The 26,799-nt window shown below is 37.7% G+C and overlaps 1 protein-coding gene across 1 annotated transcript in view; it reads right to left on the bottom strand.

Annotated features, from left to right (window-relative positions):
* Nucleotides 1-3,840: 3,840 nt before the first annotated feature.
* The window catches only part of CARF (calcium responsive transcription factor), a 49,277-nt gene continuing 26,318 nt past the window's right edge, over nucleotides 3,841-26,799 (bottom strand). The window contains 10 exon segments of the mRNA XM_058664867.1: nucleotides 3,841-4,159; nucleotides 4,161-4,240; nucleotides 7,154-7,511; nucleotides 7,886-8,016; nucleotides 10,079-10,142; nucleotides 12,796-12,958; nucleotides 14,015-14,248; nucleotides 16,622-16,765; nucleotides 18,143-18,263; nucleotides 20,870-21,059. Of these exon segments, the coding sequence (XP_058520850.1) occupies nucleotides 4,058-4,159; nucleotides 4,161-4,240; nucleotides 7,154-7,511; nucleotides 7,886-8,016; nucleotides 10,079-10,142; nucleotides 12,796-12,958; nucleotides 14,015-14,248; nucleotides 16,622-16,765; nucleotides 18,143-18,263; nucleotides 20,870-21,059 (1,587 nt within the window). The 3' untranslated portion in view covers nucleotides 3,841-4,057.

Below are 26,799 nucleotides of genomic sequence, written 5' to 3'. Positions count from 1 at the left end.
AAATCTGACTTTCCAATGAAAATAGTTTTAAAAAAGTATTCTGAGGCTTTATCATTATGACTAAATTAATAAAGTAGAATGACAGAGATTTAGATACCAAAAAGTTCACTATATGTCTAAAAACTAAATAAGCTAAGAGGGAAAAGCCAATGCAGACTGTCAGCACCCCACCTTCTAGAGATTAAAATTTTTCTGTAGTCTTAAAAAACAGCAGAGAAGCAAGAGAAAAGTACAAAGAGGGGGGGAAACAATCATGTATCTGTCATCATTTTTTAAAAACACAATGTATGGAGATTCACAGAGAGAAGGAGAGATCTTCCATCTTCTGGTTCACTCCCCAAATGGCCACAATGCCCAGAGCTGAGATGATCCAAAACCAGAAGCCTCTCCAGGACTCCCACGTGGGTGCAGGGTCCCAAGGCTTTAGGACATTCTCTACTGTTTTCCCAGGTCACAAGCAGGAAGCTGGATGGGAAGTCGGAACACAAACCCGTGCCCGTACGACATCCTGGCTTTTGCAAGGGGAGGATCAGCCAAACGAGCCATCATACCAGGTCCGTATCTGTCATTACTTTGAAACATAAAGCTGGGATAATGGTACCAAAACATGAGGAAAAGAATTACTTACAAATTATCAAAACATACTATTTTAAAATATTGATGTTGGGGCAGGCATTTGGCTTCCTATGTCAGAGTGCCAGGGGTCAAAACTGGGCTCTGCTCCGGATTCCAGGTTTCAACTAATGCAAATCTAGGCAGACAACAAGGCTGGTTCCCATCTGTATGGAAGAGCACAACAGAGTTCCTGGATCTAGATTTTCGGCCCCAATTGGGAATGCTGTAGGCATTTTGAAAATGAACCAGCAGATGGCAGCTCTCACTCTCTCCATAGATTTGGGTTGTTTTTGCTGTTAATCCTTTTTCTAGCTTTAAAAAAAGTGTAAAAAAAGCCTCCAAAACCAAAAACCGCTGCAAGTACAATGTTAATACTTGGTTGAGGAGTATAGTATCAAATGCAGACTATTAAGTGTAATGCTAATAAAGTGACTAAAGTAGTTATGCTTAAAAACTTCCAGGTTCTAAACTGAACATAAATCTCTACTCCAAATTGTCAAGTAGTATTCATTCACCATTCAAGATGAGGAAAACTGATATTATTACTGGGAAAAGTACATATGTGTTTTTTATTAAAAAAAAAACCACAAAAACAAACAGTGTTAGAAAAAAACCACAAGATATTTTTAATGAAAAAAATTACATTATAACAAGGACACTATACATAGTTATAATATATACACACATACTTTTGTTTTTATCAATTTTTAAACTTAGTCTGAATTAAATAATGTATTTCTTGTATCGACATGATTGAGCACATATTTTGACAGGGTATAAACCAGACAAAACACAAGTTAGTGGAGCTGAACATCAGAAACTCTCATAGGACCAGATCCCCAAACCTGTGTTTTCTATAACTTTTGTGACTTTTAGGAGAACTTACATGAAATACAAAAGCTTTTTCTTTTAATTATATTACCTATTCACATACTGCTATGGAGAGGAGTGTCCACTGTGGCTCTATATTTATCCATAATTTTAAGTGACTGTGGTATATGTAAAATTCACGAGCAAAATCCGAAACAGGAAAACTACAATAAGGAAATAAGCTGAGCTGTAATTACCAATTTCTAAGCGCTTACTTTGAATGCACAAATCATTACTAGAGATACTACACCTTGTAATACATTATACAAAAGAACAAAGGTCAAATTTTGCTGTAGAGCTGTTAGGAGAATGCCAGACATAGTAAGTGAAAATTTTATGCACTCGTATTGAACAGCTTGTGCACTTAGAAGATGATTAAACATTTTAAATATGTAAACATAGCTCTTGAAAAATGACGCCAAGCACCTTTAAACACAGTACTTACAAGTTGTGACTAAACACGCATTTAGAGGACAAATGGATTTTTAAAAACTCATTTAGAAACCATTTTGAACATGCTACTCATCTGAATACGTAATATGGAACACTGATAGCTCCAAGAACAGCTCATTAGGAATTTAAATTTTCCTTCATGCTCTTGGTCTTTAGGTGATTGTTTCTGTTTTCTTGCAGGAAAGATGTGCTGTAACTGTCCACCCTCATGATTAAAAACTGCTATCAGAAGAGACATTCACCATAATGCAGTGAGAGAAATATCTTCTCAGTATGCTTTATTCTTGATTGAGTACTAAAGCCTTCTGCCAGCCCTCATTCTCACAGGTAACCTACTAAAATCAATGTATTAAGCATTTCTCCTTAGCAACTCAACATCAAAAAATAAAGCAAACAAAAGGAATGTTTCCAAAAGAATATAGTTCAGTAGGTAACATATATAAAACATAATAACAGACCATTAACATTATTGAGAGGTAAAGATCTATTAAATTTTCAAAAAAGTTTCAATAAAAAGCAGAAATAAAAATGAAAAGAATATTGTCTATATTGCAACACTATTCTATAAATTAATTTGGACTTATTCATTTTGAGAAATCAGAATAAGTAAAATCTGAGATTGAGGTAACTAAACGTTGTGTCAAACTCAGAGTAATACAATCAAATTTAGCAGCTTGCCCCTATAAATGCTTACATCAAGTATTTTTACTTCTTAGGAAAATAAAAGCAATTCTTATTAAAAATAACACAACTATTAACTTTACATTAAATAGGATATAAATAATTTATATGATAAATAGGATATAAACTAAAGAGCAAGGTAGAAATCCACCTATTTCTAATATAGCAGTGCCTTATATTTAGATACATATTTGTACCTAAAACAAAGAGAATTTAAGAAATGGAAAACTGGATTTTAAAAAGACAAAAGTGACTCATATTCATGTTAGGTATTATGGTTAAATTTTACATTGTATTACGTAAGCTTCGAATAGATATTTGGAATCTTTCTTGATTTCAAGGGCTATCTGAAATGTTGTTTAATAAGTAAAATTGAAAACATACTCACATATGGTCTTGGGGAAAACAAAAACCTTTAGGTTGGTTTCTGGACAAATCTATTTGATATTTCTTGTTTACTAATCTTCCAGAAAACAAAAGCTTATAATAAATATGCTTATTTATACTTGAATATACTTATTTAACAAGCAAATACATCAGATTAGATCACATAAAGTTTTAAATATGAACTAAATTTTGAATTATACTTAGATACTATAGATCCTAATATTATCAATTCAGTAAGAATTCTGGAATAGAAAAATGTAAATACAACTCAAATTCTTTTCTAATTAGAGCTGAATCTCCAATACCAAAAAAAAAAAAATCCTCTGCTGTAATCAAATAGTTGCCCAAATTTTCTGTAAACATTAGGGAATTCTGTTATTATTTCAAAATTCTCTCAATTTCCCTATTCCTAAAGTGTTTTACCTCCAATACTGTTTAACTCCATGATACATACTGATTTCTGTTGCTTAACTGATTCACTTACACTAAACTTCTCAGTACTAACCAAGACACCTTAAATTTCTATTAGATGACTGTTAATTCTCCATGGTACTTGAAAGTATAAAAATCAGAAGGGAAGAGGCCAAAATGAAACTACAGGGTTTCTTCAGCTGTTCTGGGGCTTTATGTTGTGATATGAAAGCTACTGCTTTATTTTCCTAAATGAGACAGACCACAAATATTCTCACTTGTCTACCAATTAAAATTTCCTTCATACTTTACAGAGACGGTAAGCTCTTTCAGGACTTACAATAATTCACACATACACTCACTCACTCATTCAGTTTTGCTGTTCTTTGTCTTCTACATTCCAGGAATGAGTTAGGTTAGCTATATCAGTTCAGATTGTATTCAAATCACATGATCTTTTGAACTACTAACCTTACTTGATCATCAAAAAACATGAGAATTGTACAAAATAAAAAGAGTAAATTATCTTGTAAGGAAGGTAAAAATATGGAATTGACAATAAATACATCAGTTTAAAATCAAAGCTGCTCATCAAACCAGTCCTCAGTCCGGTTACCACGGTGCTGGGCCTTGACAACATTCACCTTCTTTTACAGGCCATCAGAAGCCACCAGAGTTGTAGATTCTGAAAAACTTCTTTAATTTGTATAGCAGCCAATTTCTTACAGTCCAATTTGCTTTTTTGTTTCCACAGATAATGTTTGCTCTTTGGGTTCTTGCTTTACTTGGCTCACAGAAACAGTACCGACTGTATTTTCTTCAACTTTAAAAACAAAAACAAAAGGAAAATCCTAAAGGTTAGTACATTGTCTTAGGACAATGGGATTTTTAGTAATTGTATGAATCTGAAAGCAAAACAAAAATATAATTCAGAAAAATGAAGCTGCAATTGAGGAAAAGCAGTTGGTATATATAAACGTGTTTTGGGCAGCTTAACAGTCATTTATTAAATTTCTTCAGTATTCTAGTAATGAAAAAAGACAACAAGAACATTATAATGTTGTTTTCCACAGATATTCTTAGAAAAACAATCATGGCTATCATTTGATGAAATCATGAGAAACAACTCACATTTAGATTTAATCGTGTTTCAAGCATGTCAATAAAAGGAACCTTCCTGTCATCTGAAAATCATTTATCTTACAAACAGGAGACACATACCCATTCACAGTTACATTAATCCATATGTGATCATATAATAAAGGGATAACTCTCCTCCCTGAAGTACCTTAAGTACTTTGGAAAGAAGTATGTTGTATCTTTTTTTTTTTTAAGATTTATTTATTTTTATTTAGAAAGTCAGATACACAGAGAGGAGGAGACACAGAGAGGAAGATCTTCTGTCCAATGGTTCACTCCCCAAGAGGCCGCAATGGCTGGAGCTGACCCAAGCCGAAGTCAGGAGCCAGGAGTTTCTTCCAGGTCTCCCAGACGGATGCAGAGTCCCAAAGCTTTGGGCTGTCCGCGACTGCTTTCCCAGGCTACAAGCAGGCAGGAAGCTGGATGGGAAGAAGGTCGGCCGGGATTAGAATCAGCGACCATATGGGATCCTGGCGTGTTCAAGGCAAGGACTTTAACCACTACACTATTGTGCCGGGCCCAGTATGTTGTATCTTAAATGATAGGTCTCAGCTTTGTGAGCCATGTGTTTACTTACTGAAAATATTTCAAAAATCATCCTGATCTCAAAACATTTATATCAGATTAATATACGTGTGAAATGTCAGAAGCACTACTGTGAAATGGGATGTCTAAAATCAAATCTTCATTTCTCTTTCTCAGGAATACTAGTTTTTCAGGAGTAATAAAAAAATAATGCATAACAGCACTGTTACTTGCTCACAGAATTTCTTGAAGCCACCTAAAGATTCTCACGTACAAGTGCATCAGGATTTAGCCTGAGACAAAAAAAATACAGGACTGACCCACGTCACCCTGCAGACTCACCCAGGTGAAAAAATTCCTCACATTAAGACTTAATTTGATAAAATTACCCAAATCTGGATCCAAAAAGGGACTCCCTTAAAGCAATCTAGATTAGAATTTCCAGGAATATCATCGCATAACACAGAGGGAGGAAGAATATTAGAAAAAAGCTTTGGAAGCCAGACAGATCTGGCTCTGTCATTTACCAGATGTGAATTTCAGGCTGTGAAAATTTCCTGGAGTCTTGGTTCCCTCATCTATCGAATGGAGAAACCACTTTTTATTTCACGGAATTGCAAGCATTAATCAACAAATATTTCCCTTTTTCTCTGGATACTAAAGTGTGGCATACTTACAATTGCCACAGAATTCTGAAACACTTTCTTAAAAGCAGTTTTTCTAAATTTAAAAGACAATGATCTTGGGCCCAGCAGCATGGCCCAGCAACTAGAGTCCTCGCCTTGAACGTGCCAGGATCCCATATGGGCGCCGGTTCTAATCCCGGCAGCTCCACTTCCCATCCAGCTCCCTGCTTGTGGCCTGGGAAAGCAGTTGAGGATGGCCCAATGCATTGGGACACTGCACCTGCGTGGGAGACCTGGAAGAGGTTCCTGGTTCCTGGCATCGGATCGGCGCAGCACCGGCCCATTGCGGCTCACTTGGGGAGTGAATCATCGGACGGAAGATCTTCCTCTCTGTCTCTCCTCCTCTGTGTATATCCGACTTTGTAATGGAAATAAATAAATCTTTAAAAAAAAAAAAAGGCTGATACCTAGAAGAATTATGATTCAGATGGAATGAACAACACATATTCTAAGAAAAACTGCTGGGAGGAGTTTTATTCTTCAAATGAAACTGTAAACCTTTCCCTACACAACTGCCCAATCCAGAACAGTTTGTGTGATACAGCTAGATCAAACAGGATTTAACAGTTTACTACTCTACTGACTGGGTAAGCAATGAAGTGAAGAAAGTAAGATCATTTAATAAAAACAAGCGTCCAAGTCTTAGCAGTTGCTTTTCAACTTCCAGAGAAAAAAATTAAGTTTATAACTCAAAATCTTCTTTTAGGGCCTGGCACAGTAGCCTAGTGGCTCAATCATTGCCTTGCATGTGCTAGGATCCCATATGGGTGACAGACCCTGTCCCAGCTGCTCTACTTTCCTTCCAGCTCCCTGCTTGTGGCCTGGGAAGGCAACAGAGGACAACTCAAAGCCTTGGGAGCCTGCATTCACGTGGGAGACCTGGAGGAAGCTTCTGGCTCCTGGCTTCAGATTGGCTCAGCTCCAGCTGTTGCGGCCGCTTGCAGAGTGAACCAATGGATGGAAGATTTTTCTGTCTTTTCTCACTGTAAATATGATTTTCCAATAAAAAAACAAATCTTTAAAACAATCTTCCTTTAGTCCTTTATATTTTGCCCATTTTCTATATGTGCATAAACAAATTTTCCATGATAAACTAGACATTAAAATACTTTTCCTTGTTTTATTTACTTCTATAAAGTTTTCTTCATGCATTCCTAAATGACTTTCCTGGTGACAGAGATTCTCCATGGAAAATTAGTTAATTATGGAATGGAGAAACTTCAAAGGGACTAAATAATCAAAAATAAGAAGATAAGGAAGAAATTATAAAGGTTTTTTCCCAACAACATAATAGATAGTGGTGACAGCCCATGAAGGCAAAAACAAAACAAAACAAAAAACAGACGTGCAAAAAGAAAAAATAACATCAGGTTGTTTGAACTTACAGTTGTCCATAATCCGTATCGGAAGGGTCTGTACGTCTCCCAAGAGAATCTGATGAACACTTCCTTCCAGATTCCCAGTACCCTCAGCATCTCCTACTTCTGCCAGCTGATCGACTTCAAGTAGATTTTGATCTGGTTCTGGGAGGTTATCAATGGCAGAGGCAGTGCTGTTATCCGGGGTTAGGCATTGTTCTGTTTGAAGACTGAGACTTTGACCAAGCAGGAGAGAATTATGATTCATTACAGTACTTCCTATTGAGCCCAGCAGTCCTGAGGGACCGCAGGATGGATGGTCATTTTCTGGGACCAGAGCTGGGGATGTGTCAGGAGTGGTGATGCTCGATTGTAACTGCAATCCCTTTCGATCAGAAAGAATTATGTCAAAAGGTGCGAATTCATTATGCATGACATTTTCATGGGATATATTATTTTTGACAAAAAAAACTGAACAAATAAGTTAAGAATATAGCAAAAAAATATTAAATGATGACAGAAACTAGAACCAAGGGAAAAGTAATACAATTATGTTTTTCTGCAATCACAGTCAATTTCAAACTTTGTCAAAACATACTGCTTAAATTACTTTAAATCAAGACACAAAAAAGCCAGGGAATTAACAACACAATGTATCTGGTCATTTTTATAGTTCTATAATAATTCCTAAAGTCCCTAGGAGTAGAAAAGAAACTGAAAAAGTGGTACCTCAAGTTCTACTTTTTACTATACACTTACCTGTAGTTGTGTAAATAATTTGGGCTGAAATGAGGAAAGTGAGGCGAGCAAGGGGGTTGGATCTGGAGACAAACAACTCCCTGTCTGAATTGTTTCCACTTTCGAAGTAACTGATTCTCCTGATGAATTTCCTAAATTATATAAAATATAATGATCAATTCAAATTTTATGTTTTCTAAGACTAAAAATGTAATTATAACTCTAGCCAAACTGGAAGAGCCAGTATTATGAAAGATACGCAAAGGATTTCAAGAAGTCATTAAAAAAAAAGTTACTTAGCCCTCTATTTACAAAACATGTGGATTATTAGAAGCTCTAAGGAAACTTTAAAAATACATAGATTCAGTCCAGCATGGTAGCCTAGCAGCTGAAGTCCTCGCCTTGCACTTGCCAGGATCACACATGGGGTACTGGTTCATGTCCCGGCAGCCCCACTTCCCATCCACCTACTTGTGGCCACCTCCCTACTTGTGCCCTGGGACGGCCCAAAGCCTTGGGACCCTGCACCCACATAAGCGACCCAGAAGCAGCTCCTAGCTCCAGGCTTCAGATTGGCACAGTCCCGGCTGCTTAGAGAGTGAATCAATGGATAGAAGATCTTTCTCTCTGTCTCTCCTCCTCCCTGTATATCTGATTTTCCAATAAAGATAAATAAATAAATCTAAACAAAAATACATTGATTCAGGGGCCAGCATTGTGTACAGTGTGCTAAGCTACTACCTGTGATGCTGACACCTTGTAACAGCACTGCTTCATGTCCCAGCTGTCCCACTCCTGTTTATGGCCTGGGAAGGCAACTGAAGATGGCCCAACCATTCGGGTCCTTGTCACCTGGAAGTAAGACCTGAATAAAGCTCTTGGCTCTTGGCTTCAGCCCAGCTCCGTGTTGGCCACTGTGGTTATTAGTTTTCATTAATGGGTCTAAGGCATTTATTTAGGTGTTAACTTTAGCAGGCATTGTGCTGAGGTACTAGATAGGCTGTTATAAATAAAACAATCTTTGCCTCTGAAGAACTCAAATCATAATAAAAGTTACAAAATCAATTTTTTAAAGATTTATTTATTTTTATTGGTAAGTCAGATACACAGAGAGGAGGAGAGACAGAGAGGAAGATCTTCTGTCCAATGGTTTACTCCCCAAGTGGCCGCAAAGGCCGGAACTGAGCCAATCTGAAGCTAGAAGCTAGGAGCTTCCTCCTGGTCTTCCATGTGGGTGCAGGGTCCCAAAGCTTTGGGTTGTCCTCAACAGCATTCCCTGGCCACAAGCAGGGAGCTGGATGGGAAGTGGGGCTGTGGTATTAGAACTGGTGCCCATATGGGATCCTGGCACGTTCAAGGCGAGGACTTTAACTGCTGGACTACTCTATTGCGCTGGGCCCATAAAATCAATTTTTAAAGAAAGGCATCCAATATGGACATAATGGCATTGCCCACTTTCCTATCCCCCTGAACCTTTTTTTCTTTTTTTCTTTTTTTTTTCTTCTTTTTCCTTTAACTGTAATTAACTATGTAAAGATTGTCAACAACAATACAATAAAAAGAAAAAAAAAAAGAAAGGCATCAGCTAAATTTAGAGGTTAAAAATAAAAGAATCAATTGTTAACAGTATTTAAAGAAATTATTAAGAGAGCAGTTACAATCTCAAACTGCTGTGTGAATAATAAGAGGGATTTGTCATGAAAAAGAGAATAGACATTTAGAGGGCAGAGAACACATGTTTGGCAAGTTGAGAGACCATGGGAATAAGAACCTATGAGAGAAAGTAAATCATACAAAACACAGCAGTCCTCAGATCACATTATCTCAGGGTTATTTCTATTGGAATTAGGCAGCCTTCCACTACAATGTACTGGTAACCACATCCAAAGTTTCAGTCAAAAGTAAGCTTAAAACTGTAATAAGGGAAGAAATTTAAATACCTGGAAATACCTTTATGAATGTAGCTGCTCTTAGCTTCCTTGAGTGCACATCTATAAAAATTGGCTACATGTTTTAATATGTTAAATTCTTTCCAGTTTTAATAGGCAATACAGGAAGGAATTTAAGTATCTGAAAGTACTAGGACGCACACAGTTGCTCTTAGCTTCTATAGGTCACATCTACAAATTTGGGCTAGATGGTTTACCATCTTAAGTTGCTTCCAGTTTTAACACAGTATGATTTTATACTTTACAGTACTCAAGATAAGCTCACCTTCTGCCAAGGTGACGGTCACAGTCTCTCGGAGAATATTCCCACTGTCTGTGGTCCACTGAAGCTGAAATGACAGCACTGACTTCAGTACAAATAAAGCAGCTCTGCTGAAAAAACCACAACTGTCAAATTTTATTCAGTTACATTATACTTTGTCTTGTAGTTACTCTGCTCACCTGTTGATATTCTGAAAGCACAAGCATCTAAATACATTAGTTTTCCAAGTTCAGAGATGAGGATTAGCATAACAAGTATAGTTGGAAAGGACAACTGCTAACCACATCTGCTTTAGTTAGTTCCTGAATTTTTGGCTATGCACTAATTACATGTTTTGGATAGCAAGAAATGTCAGTTATAGCTTTAAAAAAAAGAAATGCAAATCTATTCCATTATTTAAGTCATACAGTAAAAGGAAACCAAACACAACAGATATTGGCACATGAATTTTAATGCCATAATCATAGTGTGTATTATGATTAGTAGTTTTCAGGTTATTATGATTATTTCAGGTTATTTCTTCAGAGTAGGAAAAATTTTCATAGCAGTGAATAAAATTCAGATGGAAATTACAGTCTCAATGTATTCATTTATCAGATATAGAACCAAAATCATTTCATTGTGTAGCTTGAACTATTCTAACGTGCACATCTACGTAAAAAAAGGGAGCATTAGACAATGTATACTCAGCAAGTTTCTCTTAAGTGAAAAGCATTTTTTTAAAGATTTATACGTTTTTATTACAAAGTCGGATATACAGAGAGGAGGAGAGACAGAGAGGAAGATCTTCCATCTGATGGTTCACTCCCTAAGTGAGTCGCAACGGCCGGTGCTGTGCCGATCCGAAGCCAGGAACCAGGAACCTCTTCCAGGTCTCCCATGCGGGTGCAGGGTCCCAATGCATTGGGCTGTCCTCAACTGCTTTCCCAGGCCCCAAGCAGAGAGCTGGATGGGAAGTGGAGCTGCAGGGATTAGAACCGGCGCCCGTATGAGATCCCGGCATGTTCAAGGCGAGGACTTTAGCTGCTAGGCCACGCCGCCAGGCCCGAAAAGCAATTTTTAAAGACAAAAATGTGGGGACCCAGCACAGTAGCCTAGTGGCTAAAGTCCTTGTCTTGCATGTGCCAGGATCCCATATAGGTGCTGGTTCTAATCCCTGTTGCCCTGCTTCCCATCCAGCTCCCTGCTTGTGGCCTGGGAAAGCAGTTGAGGACAGCCCAAAGCCTTGGAACCCTGCACCTGTGTGGGAGACCCAGAAGAGGCTCCAGGCTCCTGGCTTCATATCAGTGCAGCTCTAGCAGTCGCATGGGGAGAGAATCATCCGATGGAAGATCTTTTTTTTTTTAATAATACATATTTATTAAAAATTCAAATACAGAAATAAAAGCACAATATCCCACCCAGTATACAGACAGCCACATAAATCCCCTTCCCTCTAATCCCATTCCCCAGAGGTTATCACTGTGAACAAGTTAAAGTATATCCTTTGGAACATTTTCCTTTGTATATACAAGTATATATAAACACACATAAATGCACTTTTGCCTTTTACAAAAATGAAATCATGTAAATGTACATATTAATCTTCAATTTCTATCTTCATTCATTCAATATACAGAAAATTCACAACAAATCTGATTATCAGTCCTCTTGGGTTCGTTTTCCATTATATAAAATTCATATTCAAGCATCAATTACAAAACTCTTGATAATATACTTCCTGCCATCTTTGAGTCTCATCTCTAACCACTCCAGTATGAAAAGACTGGAACATAAATTACCTTAAATTCTTCCTGAAACAAAGGCAGTACAATCAAACAAACAAACTAGGAACACACTCTGTCATTCCTAGATTTTGGCCTTTTCACTTTGTGTTACATTCTGCCTGGACTTTTCCATCTGGCAAGTCCCTAATTCTTCCAACAATCAGGTTAAAAATGATCTCTAGAAGACAAGACTTCCCAACTTTTTTCAAGACATAATCACTTCTCTATTTACCCCTATACTTTATAGCTAGCTTCTTAATGGAAGATCTTTCTGTCTCTCCTCCTCTCTGTATATCTGACTTACCAATAAAAACTAAAAAAAAAAAAAAAGAAGAAGAAGAAGAAAAAAAGAGAAAATGTTGACTTTAAAAATGATGACTACAGGGCTTGGCATGGTCGTCTAGTGGTTAAAGTCCTTGCCTTGCACACGCTGGGATCCCATACGGACACCAATTCCAATCCTGGCAGCGCCACTTCCCATCCAGCTCCTTGCTTGTGGGCTGGGAAAGCAGTCAAGGACAGCCCAAAGCCTTGAGACCCTGCATCCATATGGGAGACTCCAAAGAGTCTCCAGGCTCCTGGCTTCGGATTGGTGTAGCTGTAGCTAGTGCAGCCACTTACAGAGTGGCTCAACGGATGGAAAATCTTCTGTCTCTCCTCCTCGCTGCATGTCTGACTTTCCAATAAAAATAAATAAATCTTTAAAAGTATGATGGCTACAATATTTTTATTATAGTTGAATTATGAAATTTTGTTCTTGGGAAGTGACAAAAATATTTAGTCATATCCTCACCTGAGAATTTAGTGTTTACATGTTAATAGAACATGCCACTGTTTTGTTTTACATCTCAATTGTTCAGATATCCTAACAGTGGTCATCTTGATTAGGGTGAGTATTAATAGAAGCTGAGGAAGAGTATGTAATCAAACAAAGAACTGTGGTTAAAATCATACCGTTGCTGGAATGATTTCTGAATTAAACACCATATCTCCATTTCCCAAAGATTTCTGTACTTCATGGATGTGATTTTTTATATCATTTACAGTTGGAAAAAAAGATAAATTGTGTCTTTCAGGTATCTCATCAGGTTTGAACAGCTCCCTCTCCACAAATTTTCTGTACAGAAAATAAAACAGAATAAAAACGTAAGCCATCTGGCAATAAGCTTGTAGACCAAAAGACAAAGATTCTCTGTCAGCATAAACTTCGATAGAATTTTATTTATAGCTTTCAGCAATTTATACTTTCTCATTTTAAATTTTTTCCATGCACTAAATCATAGAATTTATACAGATTAAATAAAGAAAATATTTTCATGGGTTAATTACCTTCTTATATGAGAGCAAGCATTGGTATTTCTGTGAACTTAATTTAAAGGAACTATTATTTTCCATTTAATTATAATAATTCTTTTTAATGTTTACTGTGGGGTCCAATGTGGTGGTATATTAAGCTAGGGCTCCACCTGCCAAGCTGGCAAGACATGTTTTAAGTGCTGCATTAAATGCTTGCCTTATCTCTTCCTTTTAGTTAATTATTCAGTTGTTTTGAGACCCCATATTCTCATATTTAGAATAAGATATGCATATCAACCTTATTTGGGATAAATATACCAACTTGATAGAGTTGTGGTAATATGAAATAAGAATACTCATGCAAAGAGCTTAGGAAAATACCTGACACACCCACAGAAGATACCTACCAGTAATAATTTTTATTATTCTAAGTATCAATAAAAAGAGTACTATAAACAAAATTTCAGTAGTCAAAAAGCTATCTAAATTCTTTTGTAGTAATAAAAGCTTAAATTACATTTCAAAAAACTTGAGAAAAAGATATTGGCCCAGATTTTCAAATCTTTGATTCTATCAAAGATTTTATTATGTAATTCAATTCACACATCATTTTGAAATAGACCAGTTTGCTTAATCTGAAATGGGGAATTGCAAATATTCAAATCTCAAACAGGCAATAATAACTCAAATTATACCATGATTTGTAAAATATTATTTTGGAAAGTGATCAGTCCATAAATAAGATTACATTAATAAGTAACCAAACCATATTTCTTATTTACTTTGATACTATATATCCTGGAAAATATTTATAATGCTAAGCATTTTACTGAAACAAAAATGAAAAATGCAGAGGTATACTTAGCTCCTATTGTACCTTAGCTGTTTCCTTACTGCATATACTTGTTCTATTCCCTGTGACACTAATTCTTGAATTTTATGTGCCACTTGCGGGTGCAGACGTGAGGGTAATGTGCAGTTCTCATCTCTAACTGCAGCTTCCTGTTCTTCAAGAGAAGACACGGGAAAAGTGGAAGGGGACAGAGGGAGGCAGGGAGTCTCCAATTCATGATACTGATGAGCTTGCTGAGTAGGTAACTGTACATACCATCTGACAAGAGAAAGTAATTGAATATGAACTCATTAAACTCTAAATATTAAAGCTATTTAATATTGTTAGACAAAGCAAGAATCACATTTGGATAAATAGTCATGAGGGGAACAGATGGTAGCCTACATGCACATCTACTTAAAAAAAAGAAAGGGAGCATTATAGACAGTGTATACTCAGTAAACTTCTGTTAAGTGAAAAGCAATTTTTAAAGAGAAAAAATGTGGGGACCCAGCACAGTAGTCTAGTGGCTTAAGTCCTCGTTTAACATATGCTGAGATCCCATATGGGCACCAATTCTAATCCCTGAGGCCCTGCTTCCCAACCAGCTCACTGCTTGTGGCCTGGGAAAGCAGTCGAACACAGCCCAAAGCCTTGGGACCCTGCACCTGTGTGGGAGACCCAGAAGAGGCTCCAGGCTCCTGGCTTCAGATCAGTGCAGCTCTAGCCATTGAGGTTGCTTGGGGAGTAAATCAACAGATCGAAGATCTTCCTCCTCTGACTTTTCAATAAAAAATAAAATAAATCTTTGAAAAAAAGAGAGAGGTTAAAATGCACTCTACTTAATTCTTTTAAGATACATTTTGTAGTGAATTAAATAAAATTCTTTAGAAAGCTTTCCTGACTTACTATGACACTAGAATGTAAAATGATACAGGATTTAAGAATCATGCCAGTTGGGGCAAGTGTCATTATGAAACAAGTTAAAGCCACTATCTGCAATGCTGTCCCTCCTACTCCACTTCTTTTTCTTCTAATTTATTTACTCATTTGAAAGTCAGTTACAGAGAAAATGAGCCAGATCTTCTATCTGCTGGTTCATGACACACATGGCCAAACAGCCTGGGCTAGGCCAGGCCAAAGCTAGGAGCTTCATTTAAATCTCCCACGTGAGTGGCAGTGACCCAAATACTTGGGCCATCTTCACTGCTTTTCCTACTCCACTATCAGGGAGCTTGACTGGAAGTGGAACAGCTGGATTAGATGTGGAACATGAACTGGTACTACCCATAGGGATGTCAGCATTACAAGCAGCAACTTGACCCTCAACAACAACCACAATGCCTGCCTTGATGTCCACTTCTGAGTCAGCTTCCTGCTCACACAGCTGGGAGGGCAGCAGACGATGACTCACGTACTTAGGCCCTTGCTACTCCTCTGGAAGACCCGGATGGATTTTCCAGTTTCTAACACTGGCATGGCCCCGCGCTGGCTATCGTGGCCATCTCGGGAATGAACCAGTAGATGAAGATCTCGTCTAATTCTCTTCCCTCTCTCCTTCATCTCCCTCTCTCTGTAACTCTGCCTTTTGAAAAAACTGAAGAAATCCTTAAAAAAAAAAAACCAAAACCTGGAAAGTAGTATTTTATGCTTCAAATTAAATAAATTTTACCTCAAAATAGACAAGTTAAATCATGTTTTGAATTATGTTTCTTTCTCATTCATTAAATAGCTATCTCATATTACATTTCTGTGATGAGCCTACCATTCTTTCAGCCAAACATTGTATATAATTCAGAGACCAACAAAACTAAGCTAGACAGGAAAACCTTCCTCATCTTGCTTCTATACTACTCACAGGTCCAGATAGCAAGATAATCAATTAAAAGTTAAATATTGGTCTTCTGGATAGCAGTGTGGAGAAAGAAAGAAGCTAACAAAAATGAACTCACCTGATAGAATTCTTTTAATTGACTAATATTGATGTACAACATTCTTACAATGATTGACACTACATAAAATGGAGCATACTTAAAAATAAAGAAAAAATATTCTCCAAACAGGAGGATTTAATTATTAATGACACCATTCTTTTTTTAAAGCAAACCTGGAATTTTTCTAAAGGTCATATAAAAATTATTTTCCAAACACTTAATCTTCATATGTGTACAGTAGCAAGTTCTCCACCTGGACTGATACTCAAAGGAAAATAGGAAAATAAGTATTTCTTACTATTTAAAACTGAAGCATTAAAATAATCTTATTTAGGGCTTAGAATTTATTTCTGACTTCCCTAAGTAATCACAGATGGGTTAAGATATAGGTGGGTGCACGTCCTCCTCCCACTAAGCACCTGAAACAAACTGCAAACATTTATGAGTGTAATAAATGCATGTTAAATACATATTTCTCATCTGGTGAAACAATTTCCATATGGTTTATGATATATGGCATATAGTATGTGTAATTATTTATTCAGAATTATCTAGAAGCTTTGGCTGATAAAAAGTTGCCCATCACTTCATACCTAGGCAACTACTAGTAAGGCATCTATTCTACAAAAAGATTTCCTAATGAGATACTTAGAAATAATTTCTTTTGCATGGCAATTTTTCTAATTAATTTGTAAAACAAAAAAACTAAATGTCTTACCTCAGAACACCACCAGCATCCACCATGTTCTTCTTTAGCATGTTAAAAGCTTTTTCCTGCTCCATTCTGATTATTTTTCTGTCAATTTTAGGGTCTGTAGGAACTCGGTACTCAGGAAACTTCTGTACCTTTTTAATATAAATCCTTTATATAAGAGAAATAATTTATTTCATTTATTATAAACCCTCAAAAAATAAAATAAATCAGAAGTTTACTGTAAGCATTTTACTTCATAGAAAACTCATCTAGAAAGTATTTGGGGGCCCGGCGGCGTGGCCTAGCGGCTAAAGTCCTCGCTGTGAAAGCCCCGGGATCCCATATGGGCGCCGGTTCTAATCCCGGCAGCTCCACTTCCCATCCAGCTCTCTGCTTGTGGCCTGGGAAAGCAGTTGAGGATGGCCCAATGCATTGGGACCCTGCACCCACGTGGGAGACCTGGAAGAGGTTCCAGGTTTCCGGCTTTGGATCGACGCGCACTGGCCCGTTGCGGCTCACTTGGGGAGTGACTCATTGGAGGGAAGATCTTCCTCTCTGTCTCTCCTCCTCTGTGTATATCTGGCTGTAATAAAATGAATAAATCTTTAAAAAAAAAAAAAAAAAGAAAAGAAAGTATTTGGAGGCTTACCTGAAACCTATTGCACATGTTCACTGCATACGACTTAGCAAAATTAACAATAGTCACAACCTGAATAAAATATCATATTTGTGGAATTTTTTTTAAAAAAGATCCATTTACTTTTATTGGGAAGGTAAATCTACAAAGAGATGGAGATACAGAAAGATCTCCTTCCACTGGTTCATGATCCAAGTACTTGGGGCCCTACCACTCATGTGGAAGACCTGGACAGAAAATCCAGGCTCCTGGGTTTGGCTGAGACTACTCCCATGCATTACAGCCATTTGGAGAGTGAACCACCAGATTAAAGATCTCTCTCTATCTAGGGACTGGTACAATGGCTTTATTGGCTAATTCGCCACTTGCAAGAACCAACGTATCATATGGGTGCTGGTTATGGTCCCAGCTGCTCCACTTCCCATTCAGCTCCCTACTTACGGCCTGGGAAAGCAGCAGAGGACGGCCCAAAAGCCTTGGGACCCTGCACCCACATGGAAGACCAGCAGGAGGTTCATGGCTTCAGATCAGCTCAGCTCTGGCCATTTTTGCCATTTGGGGAATGAACAAGCTGATGGAAGATCTTTCTTTCTTTCTCTTTGTAAATCTGCCTTTTCAATAAAAATAGATAAATGTTACAAAAAAAAAAAAAAAAAGATTTCTCTGTCCCGCCCTCGCTTAGGGTCATTATGTCTTCCAAATAAGTAAATGCATCTTGAGAGCAAGAAGGAAGGGCGGGAAGAATGGAGGGAGGAAGAGAGGGGCACAGGGAGCAGGTCAAAGAAAAGAATTCACTGTGTAGTTTACAGTGATGTTTAAACATAATAAAAATGCATATATTTGCATTTAAAAATCAAAATGTAATTTAAAAAATAAACAAATTACAGAAAATAAATCATAAAGCTTACCGGGCTGGACAAGTAGCTTTGTAGAGCTGACAAGACCTGCTTTCCTGTTCACTGATCTTTTTTAACTGGAAACCTTTTCTCCTTGGCCCATACTGACATTCCATTACCACGGCTCTGCTTCCTGTGGGTCAAAAGCAATGTTGATTTTAACTCAAACATCCAGCTACTTTAGGCTTTCGAATGAAAACAACTTGTTTGTAGCAATAGCAAAATTTACATTTTCAGTTACACAACTTTAAGGAGTGAGAACATTTCTAGGATTTTCTAAGGTACATAAACATGTAAATTTGAAAGCTTATTACAAAAAGATACCAAATACACCATAAAATTACTGGTAAAGAAATTAACAGAAATAATGTTTATTGGATGCTTACTGATACTTAGATACCTGAAGTTTTAAAATAATCAACTTTATAAATAGAAATGAGCAAATGTTTCATTCAGTTAACAAACACTAATACCATTTAAACATTTATTTTCTGGCCCAGGGTCTTGGCTTAGCAAGTTATACCACTGCTTGTGATGCCAGCATTCCTTATGCATGCCAATTCAAGTCTCAGCTGTTCTACTTCAGAGCCAGGTCATTGCTAATGAACTTGGAAAAGCAGCAGAACATGGCCTAATTTCCTGGGTCCCTGAGACCTACATGGAGACCTGGCTCTGGTCAACTACCCCCATGCCCTGCCTTGTGACCATATGAGAAATAAAAAAGTAGATAGATGACATCTCTTTCTGTTTCTGCCTCTCTCTCTATGCCACTCTTTCAAATAATAGATCTTTTTATAAAAAAAAAACAAAACCTCAGAGCTCAAGATTTTAGCTGAATTTCCTATTATATTGTAGAATACAGCAAACTTAAAAACTTTTAAAATAAAAAAACACAAAAGTATTATTAAATCTGACATTAAAACAAAACTTATTTAAAAGATTATAAATAAGGTAAGATAAAAGCAACAATTATATAATCAGAATTATAATACATATGATAGAGAATTTCTTTGGAGAATATAAAGAATCATAAAGTATCTTTTAAATAAAGAATCATATCATAAAGAATCACAAAATATTCTTTAACTAAATAGAAAAATGGGCGAAAGCTAAGGACAATTTAAAAAAAAAGATTTATTCATATTTAATTGAAACTCAGATTTACAGAAAGAAGCAGAGAGAGGGAGATCTTTCATCTGCTGATTCACTCCCCAAATGGCTATAATGGCCAGAGCTGAGCCGATCCGGAGCCAGGAGCCAGGAGCTTCTTCAAGGCTCCAATATGGAAGCAGGAACCAAGGTTTTGGGCCATCCTTTGCTTTCTTCCCAGGCCATTAGCAGAGAACTAGATTGGAAGTGGAGCAGCCACAACTAGAATTGGCATATATATGGGATCCTGGAGCTGCAAGGTGGAGGATTAACCTGTTGAACCATCATTCCAAACACAAAAGTCATTTTTTAGAAAATACTTTCTGTTTGAAAGAGCTACGGAGAAAGAGAGAGAAAGAAAGATATTCTTCTCCATCTCTCTGCTAGTTCATTCCCCAAATGTATGAAATGGCAATGCTGAGTCAGACAAAAGCCAGGAGCTTCTTCCTGGTCTCTCACAACAGTTCAGTTATGTACACATCAAAAACAAAACAAATTTTAAAAAGAATAAGGGTCAGAAATCTCAGGAGAGAATGAAACAGCACAGACAGGTTGCAAGCTGAGACTCATAAACTGGAAGCCATATCCCCCTGTCCTAAGTAATGCCGTCTGCCTACTTGTCAATCAAATGACCCCTTCCCCAGGCTGTACAGCCCCTCACCCGGGACTGGGGGGCGGTACCTTGTAACTACTCCCCTTCCCAGGCTCACGAGAAGCCTGGCAATGGGTACAGGTGCCCTTTCCTACGTGGACACAAGATCAAAGCAGAAATATCTGACACATTTCCCCTCTCTGTTCACTTAATCCTTAAAGGAGTTTCTGTGATTTCCTCACCTTTTAAATAAGCTTGACATCCCCCCCCCCAAAAAAAAAACTGCTTTTTGTTAACCTCAGAGGTGCAGGACTGAGAGTAACTGATACTTTTCCAGCTAGATTAACACCCCAACAGTTCTGGAACAAATCACATCAATCACTTACTTGCAGGTTCTCCGGTGTCTGACTAGCCTAAAGGTAATATTTTCTGGGTCCTGCTTGAGACACTACTGTCTCAGTAAACACTAAACCAGTGTCTAGGTATACTATAAGTAATTTACATAATTCTTGAGAACTTTAACATTAGCGTCTTATATATTAACTCCTGACCAAATACGAACTCTGCACAGTATCTCCAAAGTTACCAGCTACATAAAACAGACACAAATTTGTTTCACAAAACAGATTAAGATGGAAGGAAATTAGAAAGTAAGTGGGAGAGAGAGGAAAAAAATCACAGCAGATACACATATTTAAAAAATGTTTTTTCCCTTTTATATTTAATTAGATTAATTAAAATTTACATATTTTTGTTTTCTATTTATCAGCATAATAATCAATGTATTATTACAGATTCACTTTGATATATGGTAAAACCTAGTTTTATAAATTAATTATATTTGCTATACATTTTCTTTTTAATATAAAATTTCACAATTAACAACCAGTTGTTATTTACTAAAATGAAAACATATCATTTTAAGATAAAAAATAAACACTTTCCACTATGGACTATGGTTTCTGCTGAATCTTTTAAAATAATTCTTTACAAAGTACCTGCATTGACAAATGGGATTCCATCATAGGGGACATACTGGGATTTCCACATCAAGCGTGTAGCAGGCTTGGCTGGACTTGGAGACTGGCGGGTCCCCCAGACACTCTGAGTTTGCTGCTTGTGAAATGTTAGCACACTTTCTAATTCAGTCTCACTTACACAGTAGCCACGGTATGAATCTCCAATTTTCTGCAGATGATAAAATTTTAAAAATTATTAGCAAATATGCTTCACTGCATAGTAGATTTAATGAAATGTCTGTCCAAGAAAAAGACTCAACAGCTTTCATGTGAGGACAAATCATTCCATCAGATCACTGGTCTGTCACCACCAGTAAGTTTGATGTTTCAGGTCAACCGTTATCATAAAATAGATATTCTCCAGGTATGTGTTAAAGAAATGTGAATACCAAACTCTAGCTTGATAGCTTCGTCAAAATTTTGTTTGACAGAAACAATTTTAAAGAGGATAACTCCAAGAACATTTAGTGCATCCATTTTTTGAGATATTAAAAATTCTATCCTTGGAATATTTTCAGATCAGTAATAAAATGAGCCAGAGTACTAGTTCTCACTAGGCTTCTTGGAGCTGAGATAGTGTTTGATACAATGCCATGAGTCTTCTTGAACTCTATGAAAACTTTGATTATATCTCTTATAAAAATATTATGAAACAGCTGGCTGATTAAATAGATACTTTTTATGATAGCTCTTCTTTAAAAGGAAATCCTGTCTGGAGTTCATACAATGAGTTTGCTTTTTACCTCACTTAAAAAAAATGAAAATTTATTCAATTCTTTCAGGAAGTAAACATTAATTTCTCTTATTTAATAGGCACACAATTTAGTTACCAAATAGGATTTCCATTTTCATATATATATATAAATTATTTTTTTTAATTGGAAAGGCAGAACTATAGAGAAAAGGTGAGAAAGAAAGAAAGATCTTTCATCTGCTGGTTCACTCTCCAAGCAGTCACAGTGGCTGGAGATGAGATGACCCAAACTCAGGAGCCAGGAGCCTCTCCTCCAGTCTTGCATGTGAGTGCAGGGTCCTGAGACTTTAGGCTATCCTCTACAGCTTTCCCAGACCATAAGCAGGGAGCCAGATAAGAAGCAGGGCCACTGGGACATGAACTGATGTCCGTACGGGATCCTGGCACTTGCAAGGAGAGAATTTAGCCACTGAGGCATTGCACCGAGCCCAGGATTTCCCTTTTGAAATGTCCATAGACTGCAGCAGGTATGTGTGCATATAAACAATGCAGGGAACACAACCACTGGCAGCAGCTACACTTTCTATGGCTTATGAAAAGGATCCAGTAGATGAGACCGGGAGATATTTCCAAACCCAGCACAAGTAATGCTTATATCCCTAATCAGCAGGAAGTAGCTACAGAAGAGGAGAAGAAGCTACATCTCTCAGCAACCCCAAATAATAGGGGTTAAAGGACCCAGCATGTTGACTCAGTGGCCAAATCCTCACTTGCAACCACCAGGATATCCCATATGGGCATTGGTTCATGTCCCTACTGGGAAAGCACTAGAGGATAACCCAAAGCATTGGGACCCTGCCCCCGCCATGGGAGAGCCAGAAGAATCTGCTGCCTCCTGGCTTCCGACTGGCTTAGTGTTGGCCATTGTGGCCACCTGGAGAGTGAACCAGCAGATGGAAGATCTTTCTTTTTGCCTCCCCTCCTCTCTGCAAATCTGCCTTTCCAATAAAAATGATCTTTAAAAAAGAATAGGGGTTGCACTGGGATTCCCCCTGCCCTCCCCAAACCCTCCCCCACCACGGTGGATTGCTCCACCTTGTTGCATTTCCATAGTTGGAATTCAGTTGAGATGCTTTCATTGGAGGTTTTGACCAATCATAAAGTCCAGCATCTTAAATGTGTCACATAATGCAATGAAATTAATAAAAAAAAAATACAGCATGATTCTAAAAAAAAAAAACAAAAAACAAACAAACAAAAAAGAATAGGGGTTGGAGGGCTCACCGCAATGGCTTGGTGGCTAAATATTCATGATGCAAACACTGGGACGCCATTTGGGTGCCATTTCATGTCCCAGCTTTCTTACGGTTATTTTACATTCTCATTCTTGTTCTTTAGCTCCCGCTCTTAATATCTATCTCGCTAGTATACTTCATATATTTTTTGTAAGCTATTGTATATTTTTTTCTGAAACATGGCAAAGCATAAATAAAATTTCCTCTAAAAGGGTACCAGCATGATGGCTTAGTGGCTAAATCCTTGCCTTGCATGCATCAGGATCATATATGGGTACTGGTTCAGCTTCCTGATTGTGGTCTAGCAAAGCAGTAACAGGATGCAAGGGACCCTGCACCTGTGCGGAAGACCCAGAGGAGGCTCCTGGCTCCTGGCTTCGAATTGGCTCAACTCTATTTGTGGTGGCCGCTTGGTGAGTGAACCAGTAGATGGAAGATCTTTCTTTTTGTATCTCCTACTCTCTCTGTAAATCTGCCTTTCCAATAAAATAAAATAAACCTTTTTAAAAAATCAATTTCCCCTAATAGATGATTGCTTATAAATATTATTCTTGCCTAGATATATCTTTATCAAAATATCTATTATTAATAAAAGTAGGGAGATAAAGTTTACTTGTACTACTTTTATATAAAATAAAATGAATAGAATGAATAATGTCAATAAAGGGAAAAATTCAGAATGTTTATAATATAAGCAAGCCTACAGACAGGCCTATAGCTAAACGTTTAATAGAGTATTGACGGGCCCGGCGGCGTGGCCTAGCGGCTAAAGTCCTCGCCGTGAAAGCCCCGGGATCCCATATGGGCACTGGTTCTAATCCCGGCAGCTCCACTTCCCATCTAGCTCCCTGCTTGTGGCCTGGGAAAGCAGTCGAGAATGGCCCAATGCTTTGGGACCCTGCACCTGCGTTGGAGACCTGGAAGAGGTTCCTGGTTCCTGGCTTTGGATCGGCGCACACCAGCTCGTTGAGGCTTACTTGGGGAGTGAAACATTGGACGGAAGATCTTCCTCTCTGTCTCTCCTCCTCTCTGTATATCTGGCTGTAATAAAATGAATAAATCTTAAAAAAAAATAGAGTATTGACATTTCCTCAATGAATACTCTAGCCAAATCAGAAAAAAATATGAAGTTATTAAATGAGATATACTAAAATGAAGGAACTACTATACAATATTATGAAGCAAAAATGCAGAAAATATTCTCCAGTCATTCAGCAAAAGTTACTTTGGTTTCTTATTACTGATATAGCTTGGAATAGAAAAAAAATCTCACTGGGAGAGATTATTCAGTCTATAGGACAGTTTTTTTAAAGATTTATTTATTTCTGGGCTTGGCGGCGTGGCCTAGTGGCTAAGGTTCCCACCTTGATCCCATATGGCCGCTGGTTCTAATCCCGGCAGCTCCACTTCCTCTCTGTCTCTCCTCCTCTCAGTATATCTGACTTTGTAATAAAAAAAAAAATAAATCTTTAAAAAAAAAAGATTTATTTATTTCTATTGAAAAGGCAGGTATACAGAGAAGAGACAGAGGAAGATGGGAAACGAGGCTGCAGGGATTAGAACCAGTGCCCAAATGGGATCCTGGTGCATTCAAGGCGAGGAATTTAACCACTATGCTATTGCACTGAGCCCAGGACAGTTTTAATCAGTTTCGTGCAAGATATATTTTAAGTAAGCCACATAACAGATCAAGTTATAAAATAAGGTGTTGGGACCACATAATTGGATTCTAATATCCACAGCATTCTTTGAAGTTTATGGTGATTAAAAAAAAACAAAACAAAACAGGAAGCACAACCACCATAAGATACCACTGCAAACTAGGACTAACAAAAAGTGATGGAGGGATATATTTACATAGATATATAAGTATATGCATATACAGCTCAGATGAGCCACAACACTGATAATATTTTCAAAAATGTAAGATAGCAAATCACAAAACTTACTATTTGTAATTTTCTTAAAAATATTAAAACTGAGAGGCTGGCATTGTAGTGTAGCAGGTATAGCCATTGCTTATAACACTGTTATCCATATGAGCACTGGTTCTACTCCCAGCTACCCCACTTCCAATCCAGCTCCTTGATAATGTACCCAGGAAAGCAGCAAAGTATTCCCCAAGTGTTAGGTCCCTACATCCACGTGGGACACTAGGAAGAAGTTCCTGGGTTCAGTCTGGCCCAGCCCTGGCTGTTGCCATCACCGGGGGAGTGAAGTAGCAGATGGAAGATGTTGCTCTGTCTCTCCCTCTGTATTTAACACTGTCTTTCAAATAAATCATAAAAAATATTAAAACAAAAAATATTCTCTACATTTTAAGATCTGTTCAGAACAATGAAGCATTTGAATAAACACTTCATACAATCAGTGATTTGCACACAGATGAGGCATGATCAATTCCCTCAAAAGGCTAATTGCAGAGTCCAAAAAACAAAAAAAAAACCCTTAAGTTAGTAAATAATTAAGAATTATAAAATAGGGGGCTAACAAGACGGCTCAATGCCTAAATCATCTGTCTGTAAGTGCCAGGATCCCATATAGGCACTGGTTTGTGCCCCAGCCATTCCACTTCCCACCCAGCTCCCTGCTAATGGCCCGGGAAAGCAGTGGAGGACGGCCCAAAAACTTGGGACCCTGTACCCACATGGGAGACGTGGAAGAAGTTGCTGGCTCCTGGCTTTGGATTGGTTCACTCCCCAAATGGGAGTGAACCAGTGGATAGAAGATCATTGTCTCTGTCTCTCCTTCTCTTTGTAGATTTGCCTTTCCAATTAAAAAAAAACATTTCCAATTAAAAAAAAAAAAACAAAATAAAGAGAAAAACAGGTATCAGGTAAAATCATCATTAACCAATTCACAGAAAAGATACATGGGGCAAGCATTACGATTTGAAAAACAATAAAGACAGAATAAAAAAAAGGAAAGAAAGAAAGAGAGAGAGAGAGACTGTTGAATGCTTTTAGAAATTAGGACTATGTTAAGAAGGAAAGGCAAGTCAGATAAAGGTTGGAAATAAAATAGGAAAAAAAAAAAGGGTGATGTAAAAAAGATGGTGAAAGCCATGTCTACTGAAAAGCTGCTTTAGAAAAATACACATTAGGGACCAGAAATGGAAGAATGAAAGAGATTAGAGGGAAAGCTATTATTGTAACCAAGCATAAGCCTGTTTTAAAAAGACTACAGAAAGGGAAAGGGGTCAAGAAAAAAAAGGAGAGGCAATACTTTAAATAACAAAATCATCCACATGATTATTTAAATGTAGCAAAGGAAAAAATTAGCTTAAAATTTTTTTTTAAAGATTTATTTATTTTCATTACAAAGTCAGATATACAGAGAGGAGGAGAGACAGAGAGGAAGATCTTCCGTCCGATGATTCACTCCCCAAGTGAGCCGCAACAGGCTGGTGCTGCGTCGATCCGAAGCCAGGAACCTGGAACCTCTTCCGGGTCCTCCCCGTGGGTGCAGTGTCCCAAAGCTTTGGGCTGTCCTCAACTGCTTTCCCAGGCCACAAGCAGGGAGCTGGATGGGAAGTGGAGCTGCCGGGATTAGAACCGGCGCCCATATGGGATCCCGGTGTGTTCAAGGCGAGGACTCTAGCCGCTAGGCCACGCCACCGGGCCCAAAATTAGCTTAAAATTTTGTGGTGTGTGATAAAATTGCATTTGTCACTATGCAGACAAAGAATTCAAGAAGTGGAACTAATTATGATATAGTTTTTGAAACATTTATTTGCTATATTTTAAAGACAGAAAAGGGGCAGGGGGAGAAGTGAACCTCATCCACTATCTCTACCTAAATGGCTACAATGTCCTGGGCCCAGTTTCATCAGGGTCCGCCAGGTACGTGCAGAGGTCCAAGACTTGGACCATCTCCACTGCTTTCCATGGCGAATTAGCAGGGATCTGTACTGGAAAATT

Source organism: Ochotona princeps, chromosome 5 (assembly GCF_030435755.1).
Source record: "Ochotona princeps isolate mOchPri1 chromosome 5, mOchPri1.hap1, whole genome shotgun sequence".
Taxonomy (NCBI): domain Eukaryota; kingdom Metazoa; phylum Chordata; class Mammalia; order Lagomorpha; family Ochotonidae; genus Ochotona; species Ochotona princeps.
The sequence above is the reverse complement of the archived record's forward strand: the minus strand, read 5'-3'. Positions and strand labels throughout refer to the sequence as shown.